The sequence below is a fragment of the Pecten maximus genome, chromosome 13, assembly GCF_902652985.1.
Source record: "Pecten maximus chromosome 13, xPecMax1.1, whole genome shotgun sequence".
NCBI classification, from domain to species: domain Eukaryota; kingdom Metazoa; phylum Mollusca; class Bivalvia; order Pectinida; family Pectinidae; genus Pecten; species Pecten maximus.
Genome location: NC_047027.1, coordinates 35,281,262 through 35,297,134, shown reverse-complemented (window position 1 = coordinate 35,297,134; position 15,873 = coordinate 35,281,262). Strand labels below are relative to the sequence as shown.

Here is a 15,873-nt window from a genome sequence, read left to right as displayed (position 1 = left end):
CGTTTCAAGATAAATCATGTTTTTACAGCATGTGTTCATAATCAGAAATTAACTCCTTTCCCCGAAAATGTATATTTAGCAACAAATATCATATAAATTTTTAATTCTTGTCGTCATTACAAGTATATATAGTACATGTCCGTAAATTGGTTTTGACTTTGTGGTGTTATAATGTACGTAGTACAATCATTTTTAATCTTTACAAATGTGTAAACCTTCTACGTCGATCTAAGATGGCGACATATGGTGATCTGTCATTTTCCAAACAGAGTTTCAGGACTTGAAAGAATCGGGGAGGAGGGAGGAGGCAGTAGGAAATACAAACAAATACAAAAAAAACAAAAAACAAACAAAAAAAAAAAAAAAAAAAAAAACAAACAAACAAACAAACAAAAAACAAAAACATTCTCTTGCTTTATGTGCTCAAAAGACGATATTATGAAACATTAAAGAAACAGATCTGTAGCAACTACTTATGGTCTTTAACTTACAAAGTATGAATTACAGTATCTAGTTTTTATCAGCAGTTATTGGTAACATTTGTGAACATTTCAAGGGATTTTCATTTGTGTGTTTATATTCGTCTCGCATATTATGTAATAGGTCAATGGGAAAAAATAGCATTAAATTCAAAATGTATATCACGAGGTCGCCAGGAATATACCCAGTACGTTTTCTTATACGAATGCGGAACAAACTAATCTGATATGGTCCGTACAATGTAATTCAGTGAGATAAAAGATACAAAATGTAACGGCTTCTCCATCCTTAAGGAAATATATTTATCGAAGTTGAGCAACACATCATTTTCGTAAATATATTTTAACTAATTCTGTTTCAGCGGAAATAAACATTTACCCTGAAACCGACAAAGCTTGGATCCGGGAATCACGACCTTTGAACCTCACGTGCATATTCACCGGACATCATATCAGAGATGTCACGTGGCAAATCAACGGAAGTGAAATTAGAAATGAGCTTGGTGCGCAAGTCACAAAACAGAGGACATGGACCTATGAGACATCTTATCTAACTGTGACGTATTACAAGAGGGATGCCGAGTTTACAGACACCGGAAACTACTCCTGTCATGCGGGGCAACTCAGCAAGTCAATAGAGGTGAAGGTCACAAAAGGTTAGTATAGAATTTCGCGTCTCAATTATAAAACGGAGCTACTTATGAAGTATTACATTGTACGTTTTTTACGTGCTGCAAAACCATATAAACATGCATTTAAATTTCACAATAAAACAACAAGATGGAAGTGAGCTATTTTAACGAGTTTCGTAAATTCGAAAGATTGCACCAGTGAAAAGGCTATATTAAAGTGAGTTTATTTTATGAGCCTCGAACTAATTAAAACTATTTGAAACTTCAAGCGTTGTTTTGAAGCAGATTCGTATGCATATTTCGCTTTTAATACTTAACTGACAATGTAAAATCGTTAATTTCGCCTCGTGAAAAATTAGTCTCTTAGTCATTTCAAAACGTGCTCTTTAGTCGACCCCCCCCCCCCCCCCCCCCCCCCCCCCCCTGCCGCTTTATCAAATACTTGCTCGACATTAACTCAAAGTGACAAATATTGAACTTGCCTAGCGTATGACGTCATGACTTGTGCGTATTATTACGCAGCGTTTGTAGTTAATGATTTTTTTGACCTTTTCTTCAAAGGTCGATTACGGATACGACCTGATGTCGACAAAGTAATCATCATGGCATCCAAACCGATCACTCTTGTTTGTGAGTTTGAGGGTAAAGACTTACTTCCGGTCACGTGGTATAAAAATGGCATGCCGGCATTTGGTTTCATGACACGTGGTTATGTCGTAAAACCAACAACATCTGCAAAGAAGGTAGCAGTTTCCTCGGAAATAAGTGAGCAGTTTGCTAAAAGGGAAAATTCGGGAAAATATACGTGTATCGCTGGACCTTTCATTAAAACTCTCATCCTCGAAATATCGGAAGGTAAGTTTGCTCAAACTTTCTATGCTGTTGAAGAACCCCTGTATCAATCTTAGATGTGCTTTTGCTTAATTTTAATACCATCTTATCGATTTTCGATTTAGAATCACTGATTCATTAGCTCGTTGGATCCTCTACATCCTTAAGACTGTCAGACTAAACTTTTTTTTTCCAACAGAACCTTGCCAGGTGGCGCTGGTGAAATCACTCCCTGGCGTCAGCATCACCGCGTCATCATACTACGAAGATACGCTTTATTCGGACGCGCCCTCTAGAGGCAAACTAGATACAATCAAGGAAGGGGACATAACCGAGGCTAAGACCGGAAGAAGAAAAATTCTAGGAGGTTCTTGGCAGGCATCTATAACCGATAAACGGCAATGGATACAGGTATGTAATCTGCATGATTTCGTCACTGTCCAGGTGGAGAGTGGATATTCACTTTTATGATATTTATCTTGTTTAATGACATTAACACAGATGAAAATGAAATAAATAAAAAAACTTATATTCCGAAAATACATGTAAATTAATTATCATATTCAATTTCAATGCTGTAGACTTGAGGGTTTCCAAGGCATCGGTTTTGATTTCAATTGAAGGGATATTTCGCACAATTTACCAAGAATGCACAAAGGAATTATTTACGTTCTTATAAAGTATGCCTTAATTCAGTATATAAACAAACATCAGATATCTACGAAAGCCGGTTGGGACCATTTTCGTAGAAAAAAATTTTTTTTTTTCGCGTAATAACGCGTTAGTTTCGCGTTATATCGCGAAACTTTCGCGTAATTACGCGAAACTATCGCGTAATATCGCGAAACTTTCGCGTTATTACGCGAAACTAACGCGTTATTTCGCGATACTTTCGCGTTATTACGCGAAACTAACGCGTAATATCGCGAAACTTACGCGTTATTACGCGAAACTAACGCGTTATTACGCGAAACTAACGCGTAATTACGCGAAATATTATTATATGACTGTGATTTCCCCCCTTTCCAGATTGGGCAATTCTAAACATTATCCCTTTGATCAAATATTATTATCAACCCCGAATCCGTGCCTCAGTGTAGGACAAAACACCCCCGTCCGTTAACCCCAACCCCCGGACAAAAGCCCCTTCTATATAAATTTAGTTGGTATACGTTATATACTATTAGTAAATCTGTATTTTTTAATAGTATTTTATCAATAATCATCGATTACATGGTGCCATCAGGTTCCTAAAACATCTCCTTTTTCAGTATCTGTGTCTCAAGTTATAATATAATGACTGCCTTACCAAACATGTTGCTCTGTCTTGTAATCATTTAATTTTAGGAATGATTAAAATCAAAGAAATCATATAAAAAAACAAATTGATACCTGTGCAAATAAAGACATTTCACTGTTGATACACATGAAGACATTAATGATATATTTCTTTTCATGAGAATACAACATCAATGAAAATGTACATATATTGAAATTAATTTTTATATATAAAGGAGCTTTTGTCCACTTTTTGATTAGTATGAAGGGGCTTTTGTCCTAGGGGCTAATGTCTAGTGGGGGGGGGGGGGGGGGGGGGGGGGGGGGGGGCGATCTAGGCACCACCCAATAACTCGAATCGCACCCAAATATAATAACAGGGACTCCCCCGCAATCCGTGTCGTCAAATCCAGGGTGACATAACAATCCAACAACTCGATTACACACCCAAATATAGTAACAAGGGAATGTCCAACTATCCGTGTCGTCAAATCCAGGGTGACATAACAATCCAACAACTCGATTACACACCCAAATATAGTAACAAGGGAATTTCCAACTATCCGTGTCGTCAAATCCAGGGTGACATAACAATCCAACAACTCGATTACACACCCAAATATAGTAACAAGGGAATTTCCAACTATCCGTGACGTCAAATCCAGGGTGACATAACAATCCAACAACTCGATTACACACCCAAATATAGTAACAAGGGAATTTCCAACTATCCGTGTCGTCAAATCCAGGGTGACATAACAATCCAACAACTCGATTACACACCCAAATATAGTAACAAGGGAATGTCCAACTATCCGTGACGTCAAATCCAGGGTGACATAACAATCGTACAACTCGATTACACACCCAAATATAGTAACAAGGGAATGTCCAATTATCCGTGTCGTCAAATCCAGGGTGACATAACAATCCAACAACTCGATTACACACCCAAATATAGTTACAAGGGAATGTCCAACTATCCGTGTCGTCAAAAATGTATGCTTACATGTACGTGTAGGTATGTACTCCCGGACAGAGTTTAATAGACTGAATTCTTAGTATTTTAGCATTTACATTTTGTTGAATTTTAAGCAATAATAAATAATGAAGTTTAAATTCATTGTTGACTTTGACTTTTTAAATGTCATTTTGAACCTTATTCCAGTCGATCACTATTATTTTTTCAATCCTATGACAGGTAATGATAATCATTCTGTAATATGAAAATCTTGCAGTTTTGTCATATAATAAAGCAGTTATCAACCTGTTTTCAGGTGAATACGATGACCTTCGGCCTCGGGAAATATCATTCGAGTTGTTTATAAATCATCATATTTACCTGAAAACAGGTCGATAATTGTATAATATCACGAAACTTTTGCGTTATAATGCGCAGCAGGTTATATCAGACGATGAAATGGTTTCAGAGTATCATCAGATACTGACTGTAAAGATGGAGGGCGAGAACCAAGATTTTTTTTCTGTCCAGAATTTTGTAATTCTTTGAGAATGAATAATGCAACATCGTATATATCCGAGAACTAATTTCCTTATTGTTAAACACTATCGTTTCAAAGTTCGTTTACGTGTTGAATTGCTTAAAACAGCACTATCCACTATTGTTAAAAAAACTCAAAATTTCAGCTTGGGATAGGAGGCTAAGCTCAAAATAAAAACTCACTAAACTGTCGTGCCTTATGTCAATACTCTTCAAAAGTAGCCGATACTTCTTATAACTATCAATATATATTCGTGATATGACGCGTTAGTTTCGCGTAATAACGCGTAAGTTTCGCGAAATAACGCGAAAGTTTCGCGTAATCACGCGTTAGTTTCGCGTAATAACGCGTTAGTTTCGCGTAATTACGCGAAAGTTTCGTGATATAACGCGAAAGTTTCGCGTAATCACGCGTTAGTTTCGCGTAATTACGCGAAAGTTTCGTGATATAACGCGAAAGTTTCGCGTAATCACGCGTTAGTTTCGCGTAATAACGCGATTTTTTTTTATTTTCTTCTACAAAAATGGTCCCAACCGGCTTTCGTAGATATCTAACTTGTGGAAATTCTTTATGGATTTAGATATATTTACAAACTATCACGTGGTCCTGTTGACGTCATAATAGGTTTGCATTTTACTAGATGGAATATTAATTTTGTGTACATTTTAATGTACATGTACAGTAGCTAAGAAATAAGCCAAACGCAGCAATGACATTGCGTTCCGAGTTGAAATCATTGATGAAAAATGAACACAATTTTGTATTTATCAAATATTTCGTATAAAATCTTTGTTCCAATGACCCATTCAGTTCCGGATTCTCCAACGCGCTACATCGATAGGCGGTCTAATTTTGTAATGGCCGAAGTGTTCTCACCAACTTCGCTTGTCCAAACTGACCACAGGAAAGATGCTTTGATACTGACAATAGTTGTATATGTCATTGAAATGAGTTTTGAGTACAGAACAGTCATAAATTGACCAACTTTAACTTTAGAATAATGCATTGCTGTAGAGTTTAACATTGGATACGAGTCTACGATTAATGGTTCCGGACTTTTTTTTCCAGTTGGAGTTTCCACAGCTGGCCATAGTGACACAGATAACGACACAGGGGAGGTCATCCACGGACTGTTGTACACAGCGACAGTGGGTCACCCAGTACAAAGTTCTCTTCAGCAAAGATGGCCAACACTGGAACAAGTACCGAGAGATCAAATCAGGCGAAACAAAAGTACGTTTTTTAAAACTATACCCGATATGGTTATCTGGTGTGTAAAAGACAAACCATCAGATTAACTGCTGTGTTAATCTTTATGCTTCAAACGCCACGTTATTTTATAATTTTTTTTTTTTTTTGTATTATTTTCTTCATTTGGGCTAAAGATTTAAAAACTGAAGTCTATTCAACCAATGGATCATGTTTTTTTTTACATGACGCGTCATTAATACCAATAATCAAATACCCATTTTCCAACACCAGGTATTTGAAGGAAACCATGACCACGACACCAAGCGAAAGCACGAACTTCCGGTTCCGGTTGTTGCGCGATTCTTGCGAATCAATCCTGTATCCTGGAGCGAGAAGATATCTCTCCGAGCCGAGGCGTTTGGATGTACTGTACCTTCGAGTGCGTGATGAAAATTTATCATACGTTCACAAATAATATATGCCATTTAAGTAATTTCAAAACTCTGACTTTTCATTTATTTCTTTTTCTTGACGGGTCCCTCTAAATCGGTTAAGTTCGATTTTAAGAATGTCTTTTATATCGTCAATCTATAGGAATTATAACTTCAGTTTTGTGTTTTTGTTTTTTTGTTTTTTTGTTGTTTTTTTTTGTTGTTTTTTTTTTGTTTTTTTGTTGTTGTTTTTTTTTGTTTGTTTTTTTTTTGTTTTTGTTTTTGTTTTTGTTTTTTTTTTTATTTACTTATTTTTCCAAATTTATTTTGCAAACATGTTGTGTCGTATTTTGCATAATAAACTAATAGCCTATAAGTTTATTAAACAAATTTAACTTAATTATCAAGACTTAATTTTCTTTGTTTACAGCATTGAAAATGATTTATCCTCTGAAGCCGCTGAACTACTATCGAACAGAGGAAAGTTTTCAAATCACCTGTGCGTTTGACGGGCCCGAGCCTCCGATGTTTCGCTGGATTAAAAACGAGCGTGACCTTCACCTTGATTCAACATTCATGAAGGTCATCGATACGTCATATAATCATGACGGAGTCACAACACGAGAGACTCTCATTAAAAGTCAGATGACGTTTAAGGATTCTGGGATATACACATGTAGGGACGAAACTTCAAAACTCCAACAAACCGTGGAAATGTATACAGGTAAAATCATCATATTGAAATGACTGAATTATAATTCATTAACATTTCTTATGTTGTCCATATTTTCGTTCTGATATGTTGCTTCGGTATATTTTAGCAGCATATATTGGATATATATATACATTGTATATAGATGTATACATAATGTATGTAACTTCTACTCAACACATAAATCTGTAAAAAATAGACTTTAGACTATAGACTTTATGGAAGTCAAAATGACACTGTAAAACCGGGTCATGGATAATGCTTGAACATCATTTGTCTTTTATTTTCTACAGCGGAACTAGATATCAAACCGGAAGTAGATATAATGTGGGTCACAGCGGGACAGCCAATCAACATACAGTGTTCATACCGGGGATCGGAGAGAAAACAGATCGATTGGCTTATAAACGACCAATCAAACGCGAGTACATTTTCTTCAGATTTGAAATACGACACGTTTGATGATTCCTACGCTGTTAGGACTAATATTTCCAAAATAGCCGCCAGAATTGAGCCTTTTGATATCTCCTGTACAGTGGCAACTCTGAAGAAAACAATTTCCATTCGAGTCATTGCAGGTATTCAAATTAAAATCTGAAGGCTTTATATATATAATTTATCTAGATTGTAACTTGGCTGTGCTAGTCATGCAGTGCTTGAATTGCACATACGGTTATTCACAGGAATTAAAAAAAAAAAAAAAATCTTTGGTAAATTTTAATGATGTATTTTTTCGACCACAGGTTCACTCATTGCCCATCTGATATACCATTTATTATCAGGTTGGAGTTTTTTTTATATAAATTACTAAAGCATGGTCGTTTTAATATTGTTACCGTTTGATTCTCTCCCTTCCATAAGGGAACGTTGTTGTGCAATAGGAATGTATAAGTTGCTAGGATAAAAACGCCCCGTGATAAAAAACAGAACAATAAACATTGAAAGTATGATACTAAAAATAGATTTAAAGGTTTGGTCTGATATCCTTGACGATTGTATTGTAGATATCAGTTTATTGCAACCAAACACCGTTGTGAAATATTTTTGTTTTATGAAAATAACCTTTATTATGTAGAAAAAATTGAAAGCATCGTTTTGAAAGAAGGGGAGACAACCACATTGGATTGTTCAGACATCGGCCGTATAGATGACGTCAGGAATGACGTATTTTGGACCAAGGAGCACGTGCCCCTGGAGAGAGTGACGGGTATCGTGGGGAGATACCAGTATGATTCTGAAACAAGGCGATTGACAATATCCGATTCAAGTAGGTATACTAGTTGTATTAACAGAAGATATGGTAACCGTGCATTGCCCAGTTACTTCCCCTGGTAAGATATTATACAATTATTGCCCTTGTTCCGGGTTGACATGAATATTTGACCACCCGAGAGGTGTCATGTCACCCGAGGGCGTAGCCCGAGGGTGACATGACACCTCAAGGGTGGGCAAATATTCATGTCAACTCGGAACAAGGGCAGTAATTGTTTTATTATACCGAAAAAAACATAAGTGAATTAATTTTGGTATCAATAAGTTTATTTATTACTATCAACAGTTTTTAAGAAAAGTTTTTAAGAGGTACCCCATCGTCTTTCTGGACCCGGCATAAAATTCTCCCAGTTGAACTTTCAATGTATGGACGTCGAAGTTTTCACAATCCTTTGGTCTAGGCCTACCTGTTGCAGATAGGAAATGTCTAAAGGAATCCACGGCCACATTGATGACCCTTTTGGTGTTTTTAGAATCCTTTTCTTGCAATAATTTCGCCAATTCCTCCTCTGTTGGCAGACGATAGCGTCCGCCGGCAGCCATTGTTGTTGTCAAGCAGAATACTCGGAACTTCTCTGATTCGACTACTTTTGAAGACGTTACGGAAGAGAGTTCCGAGTTGGGGCTCACGAGAGGGTGACATAACGATTTTGGAGGGCTCACGAGAGGGTGACATAACGAATGTTTTTAATCACGTGACATGGTTTTCACTAATCAGAAGCTGTGATACAAGTCTGAGGTATAATAAAATTGGTTATCACAGTAATCACAGTATGACATCGATGTAAGCCTTAAAAGGCTTGTGTGATGTATTATCGCCATGTCATTACAGAGATTTGTCAAATAGGAGGTTAGCGACTTCGGATTGGTTGTTTCTTCACTAAATAGATATACATGTATATGGTAATGCACATTTTGTACACTTGAAAGAATATGCACTTATTTACACATACTATTTACACTTGATATATGTATCTTGACAATTTCTCACGAGAAGGCTTCATTTCTAAAAACATCGTGATCAAATCGCTTTATTCTTTGATACTGTGATCAACTTAGGCGATCTATAACGTATTTATTAAGGCAGGTCTAGCAACAAGTTCTTTTATTCGTGGTAATCTTGCTGCTCATTTTTATTAGAACTCTCCGATGCTGGGAGGTACGAATGCAATGTCCTGTTAGAAGTTGGAACGTCACATCAAAGACAGATATCTATACCGGCGGCCGTTAATGGTGAGGTCCTTAATAAAGGAAATCCTTTTTAAAGCGATAATTAAATCAAAATAACTGGTTGTCCATGACACGGCATCGTAAATAATCTTATTTTTACAATCTAAGATCTACGAACATTTTTAATTGAATCATGCATCAACAAGTTAGGAAAATAAAACTTTTAACAGTTAAAGTAAGAAAACCCAGAAATTGGTGGGATTTGTCCACAAATATTCCAGTACACAGACATATATCGTATGGTCTAAATTACAACGGCTGTTTCAAAGATATAGTCGTGTTACCATATTCCCGTTCTCGTGCTCAGAGATTTAACGAGATTTGACATTTCATGAAATACGTTACAGTGGCACCTGCTATAACATTGGAGGGACAGTCTAGCGTTTTGGTCGGAAGTACACTCCACATCTTCTGCCACATAACCGGATATCCGGTTCCTAACATCACGTGGTATGGAAATGGTGAACCAATCAGAGCGGAGCCCCATAAATATGTCTTTCTTCCTCACGAAGGGTCTGACAACGGCCATCTTGAAATACATGACGTCACAGTGAAGGACACTGGGAAGTACGAGTGTACTGGAGAGGGAGGGGTATTTCCGGTTGTAAAGAAAAGCATGGATGTCCAGATGACAGGTACTTGCTAATCTGTAAACAGAAAGTTAATCATAATCACATGCATTTTCAATGATATAACAGTATGTTCGTATATAAAAAAAACAAACAAACAAAACAAACAAAAAACAAAACAAAAAAAACAAAAAAAACCAAGTAAACAAACAAATAAAAAAGGTAAAAAAATATTAAATGTATTGATGCACTCAGTGATAACGATGATGTGGAACGACAGCGTGACATTTTGCTACAAAAATGCCTTAATTAAGAAATAATCGTGATTCAATTACAAAAAAGCCCAACTAAATCGGGTCATACTCGTCCTATTTAAGAAGAGCCGCTCACACCATCCGGTCTTTTGTAGCAGATGCTTCTTACTATTTCATTTAATTTTGACAGAGACCGGTGAGGGTCGTACTGTCCTCATCCTCGGGGTTCTTGGCAGTTTCTTGACAATTGTCATCGTCATCTGTTGTTCGGCTGGTATCGTCAGAGTACGTCGACGAAGAAAACAACGAAAAGGTCAGTCACTGTGGTCATTTATAGGGAAAAAAATTGCCACATGTTAACTTTACATTATTGATGGTGCAAAGAATGAAGAAAGGCATAACATATTGCTAATGGCAGAAAAAATAGGTCGACAGAAAAGGAAAACTATCGACCCTTAAATGTTACGATTGATCATAAGTCTGAAAGTTCCCGAAAAAGAAGACGAAAGAAGAGCATCCTCTATCTTGAATTGTTGTATTGTTTCTAGGATCCCGTGTTGAAACGGAGAAATATATGTAGCATATCACTTAGATCACATAGATCACTCATCTTGAGTTGCTTGTCCTGTCGTCTACTCTTCAGGGGATATTTGAGAACCCAAGATAAGGCATGCTAGAAATCACTGAAATTAGATGACTTGTTATCATCGGCATACACTTAGAGGCTCGTTTTTGGACTCTTCTGTTCAGAGCGCAACCCAAGAGTAAGGTATATGAATATCCCACTGCAACCAAATTTGGGTCCATTCAGAGTCGGGATTTTTTTCTGTGTCTCTGGCTTTAGAGTTGATCTCTCGTTCCATATACAGTATTTTGAAACAATATTTCTGAACACAAATATAGTCGTTCGCTACGCTATACTTCTCTCAGATGAGCCCAATGTATGTCTACCCTCTCCAACTCAGTTTCCGAAAATCAACATCCTGCGAAACTCAGCTTTTAGAATTATTCTGGGAAATTTTTCAAAAACGTAGACAACGTTGAAACATGACGCAATTCTAAAGCATTTGAGATATCAGTCGCTTCTTTTAGTACATATGTTGAATCACTGTTGTGTCCGAGGGAGGTCGACGGAAAATTGTCTTTTGATAAATAAGTCGGAGAGGATTGTCTCATTGCAGTCTTGTATTCCCGAGGGATCTATATTATGAACGGCTTACTATTGGACTTGCATCTTCTACCGTCATTTCTCGGACGACACTATGGTGTATATAGGCGTTAGTAACGACGGCGGACGTAAACGGCATCATGGGAGGAAACATGGAAAACGGTCTTTCATACTGATAAATGTGTACTGCACTCTCTTCCATCAAAAACAAAAAGCCTCTTACGACTTCACCCTCCTGAACCACATATCCGAACATTATGAATATCATATTATGTCTCTTACCGTGTTCTCCCTCGCTAAAACAGGTCCACAACATTTTCAGGTCTTGGTTGATGCAGTCTTCAAGCTTTATGTCGACATAACTTCCCACAGTTTATAAAATCACTTCAACACCCAAAAGGGTAAGACCAGATTTTCTCCCCATACTCCTACCAAATACTTGTTACCTGTTAGCTGTCGTCAAGGTCTTCTATAGGCGTGTGCCTCGCGGACCAATCACAATATTTATTTCCGGTTCCGGTTAGTTTTGGTGGCCGTCCGGGCAGAATTCAATGTTCATGTTTTCCAAAATTCAGTTACTGATGATTTGAACTGGTTAAAAGTGATCGCTGACACCACTTCCATCGGGTTGCTATTCTTTGAGAGAATGACAGTTTCCTTATATTTAGTCTACAGTGTCCTTTTACCGAGTTTTTTTCAGTGACCCCTGGTTGTGTCTTCCTCTCGAATTTTGAACAGTTTGTATTTGTCACATTTGTCCATTTCAGTGAGAATTCCGTAAACGTCGACCATGTCAATTCTCAGCCGCCTGTATTGATTAACGTGATGGCAGTCCAAGGTGGATGAGCCTTTCATGATAGCTGTTATTCCTAACTGGTCGAAATTTATTCCATAATTATCTGTACACAACAATCCTTCTTCCTGAAAACCATCTCTGAAATAAATTGTCCTTTTCATCTGTAAGCTATACAGTCTGCTCTCCTGTCTTCGTGATCCCGTTTCCTTCAAGAACTCTGACATATAGTAACTCGATGGCTGTATATCGTGAGTTCGAGGTCTGGTCAAGGCACCAGTCATGAAATTGTCTCTCTTCGTCATTTGTGTTATCATGTTATATATCTGATTGTCAACAAAATGTATCGTATGCAGTATGTGTTGCCGTTCCGAAGGTAAAGACCGAAAGTAAAGACTTAGAATCTCTGTCCTAATTGCAGTATTGAATAAATGACGTAAAGTCAATATTATTATTTTCAGAGACTTTGAAAGCACTAGAAAAGATGTCACCGTCACATGACTTGTAAGTATAAATATTGTCCAAATGTGTTGATTGAGGAAATGCTAGAGTTATCTCCCCTTTCAGCTTATTTATGCTGATTAATGGTAAATACGAAACTGTAAACAAACACATTTTATCATTTCTCTCTGTTTATAATTAAAACGCATGGTTGTCAATTTGATTGTCCTAAGTACTTTACTTTAACTTACAAGTATCTCTCTCTCTCTCTCTCTCTCTCTCTCTCTCTCTCTCTCTCTCTCTCTCTCAAAACCATGCTTATGGGGAATTAGGCAAACTCCGTGGTTATGGGGAATGGCATTTCCCGCTTCATTACCGCTTCAAGGATAACACTTATTAATTCCATGCGCTAGATTGGACGGTTTCACTCAACACATTTCTTAAGTAGCTGCCAATAAATGAAGTACTGTGTGTGTGCTAATTATCCAGTCAGTATGTGTCAGAGTATTGAACAAAAAACATTTAAAACATAAAAAAAATTGATTATTTTAAATTTTGGCGGGAAAAGCATAAACTTATCGGCCAATGAGGTGGTGTTTCACCTGAACCAAGTTCCTTAAAGTTATAATCTGCTGATGTTTGTGTGGATTTATTTGAGGAATTAACGTTTGAATTAGGTACTTCATTGATACCATAATGAAGAGTTATAGCTAAAGATTCGGAAAACAAATACATACGTTCCTATTAAAAATAGAATATGTATAGTAATTAATGCGCGAGGTGCAAACAGGAAGGAATTCCCCATCTGGGGTTTCCCAGCCCACTGTTCAGGTCAAATCATTGCTCGAAGGGAGAGAACGACACCCCCCCCCCCCCCCCCCCTGGGGGTGGGGATGGGGGGGGGGGGGGGGTATGTTAAATATTTTTATTCTGTGCTTTAATAGGGATGTATACTTATGTTTCTCTCTTAATATGCCTATTTATGGGGAATAATTATCACTGCTCTTAGGTTTGCGGGGAAGTCGCAATTATCTCTCTATAAAGTCGTCTTGTGGGGAATATTACCCATAATTATTCAAGCCCACTTCTACGGCAGTGTGAGAGAATGAAATTTGCTAGTTGTTCTAAAAGGAACACATTTTCAACTTTTGGCGGCAACTTACACATTATCGCATCCGGATTCTTTTCAAATAGTGCTTGGATTTATGGGGAATCAGAGGAATCCCCATAAAACCGATTATTCCCCACAATGTTGGTCAAACGTCTAATTATATTCCCCATAGGCATGGTATTGCGAGTGTTCTCTCTCTCTTTCACTCTCTCGCTCTCTCTCTTTCACTCTCTCGAGAGTTTCTTCACGAGCTACGAAGGGGTATCACTTGCTCTCGCTCGTTTCTCAATCTCGCGCTCTCTCGTCTCCCTCTCGATGTGCTCTCTTCTCTCTCTCCTCTCTCTCTCTCTCTCTCTCTCTCTCTCACTCTCTCGCTCTCTCGCTCTCTCTCTCTCTCTCTCTCATCAAACAAATAATATAGTACATGATTATGTGTAAATACATAGCGACGTAATTTACTCTTTGCGCTCAAACGCACATCCGGGCTTTTGTCACCATCGCAAATTTTCAACACATCATTATCTCGAACAACTTTTTGTCTTAACATCTGTCAAAATATTTGTAAAAAAAGTGTGTATCAATTCATTCCAGTGCGAAACAATACGTACAGCTCCACACCATCGACAGGACAAGAACAGTAGAAAGAGAAGATGAGCAATCCAGGTTCATATCGAGGCCGTTTGACCTGAGCACTACTGACGAAAGGATTAATCAAGCACGGTCGCTACCGGAACTACCAGAGGTCGCTTCACTTCCTCCACCGGAAGCGCCATTGGATGACGACACTGGTTCAGAAACTTATGAAAAGTATGAACGTCCTATGCATGCTCATACGTTTCCTACACAACCGTGCCGTTCTTACCGGAAGTGATCCAAATGAACTGTTTTCAAGAAATTTGGTCCACAGATGAACTCTCATATCTCATAAATAATACTAAACCGAAAGTGAAATGAATCAAAAATGGCATCTTGTCCGCAGGTCAGCTGGCATCACGTGCTAATGTTCCATAATCCTTTCAACGTTCCACTGCATGTAAAAAGAATAGAAATTCCGTCCATCTAACTTTCTGTTTTCTTAACCGATGATGACAAGACTGTGCACTGGGCCGTTCCTTTATTTTTGTTTTCATTTCAGTTTCGTTGTCGTTTTAGTTCCAGCATATGATGCACATAATCTTTGTTGTTATAATCACGTGAGGAGAGCTATATATAGCATTTCTCTCTTCTACTTCTTCTTCGTACAACCTCCGTAAAAAAAAATGACGATTACGGTCAGTTTGTAGGTTGGATGCTGTTAAAATGTGAGGGAATTTAGTTACAGTGAGAGGGGTTTTTTTTATTAAGTTTTTTTTAGTGGAAACTATAAGATAAAAACATGAGGGTGTGTTTACGGTGTATGCTTGAGATCATCAAAGGCTGCATTGTGTATATGTGCCTTGAAGATCTCTAGTGTAGTGCATTGTACTGCTTTTGCATCTGAGGATACAGTACTTCCGACAGAATCGAATCTTGATGTCGTATTGATTATCGGACTTCGGAATACAAATATTGCAGTATAAACACTTAATGAAAAGGATGTGTTAATTTGAGAGAAAAAATCAAGTCATTTGGCGCCAGTACAAATTTAAAGACGCCTGTGCCCAGATTTTCAAAATGTGATTAGGCTTATCACAGTTTAACAACAATTTTATATTCCCAATAAAATCATTTCTAGTAAAACTGACAAGATTTCTTTTAACTATAACACTCGCCAGTCTCTTTCTACTGCATATTTTAAGGAATAAGCATAAAGAGCTTTTCTAGGAAAAGGAAAAATAATATTTCAACTTATTAGAACTAATTACCTTTTGAACAACTTGGCCCAGATAACTATAATGTGGTAAACTTCGATGAAAACAAGTCAGGTTCTCTGATTTGTTTATTTATTTATTTATTTATTTATCGATCTATTATTTATTTAACGGGTTTTACGTCCGCTA

General features: G+C 37.4%; 1 protein-coding gene across 1 annotated transcript in view; it reads left to right on the top strand.

Moving 5' to 3' along the window:
* Positions 1-14,765, top strand: part of LOC117340701 (hemicentin-1-like) — a 14,884-nt gene extending 119 nt beyond the window's left edge. Inside the window, exons 2-14 of the mRNA XM_033902465.1 lie at positions 842-1,135; positions 1,673-1,966; positions 2,142-2,353; positions 5,791-5,955; positions 6,205-6,352; positions 6,775-7,068; positions 7,350-7,634; positions 8,132-8,323; positions 9,469-9,561; positions 9,906-10,193; positions 10,572-10,694; positions 12,804-12,846; positions 14,486-14,765. Coding sequence (XP_033758356.1) covers positions 842-1,135; positions 1,673-1,966; positions 2,142-2,353; positions 5,791-5,955; positions 6,205-6,352; positions 6,775-7,068; positions 7,350-7,634; positions 8,132-8,323; positions 9,469-9,561; positions 9,906-10,193; positions 10,572-10,694; positions 12,804-12,846; positions 14,486-14,765 — 2,711 coding nt within the window. The remainder of the gene's footprint in view (positions 1-841; positions 1,136-1,672; positions 1,967-2,141; positions 2,354-5,790; positions 5,956-6,204; positions 6,353-6,774; positions 7,069-7,349; positions 7,635-8,131; positions 8,324-9,468; positions 9,562-9,905; positions 10,194-10,571; positions 10,695-12,803; positions 12,847-14,485) is intronic.
* Positions 14,766-15,873: the final 1,108 nt, after the last annotated feature.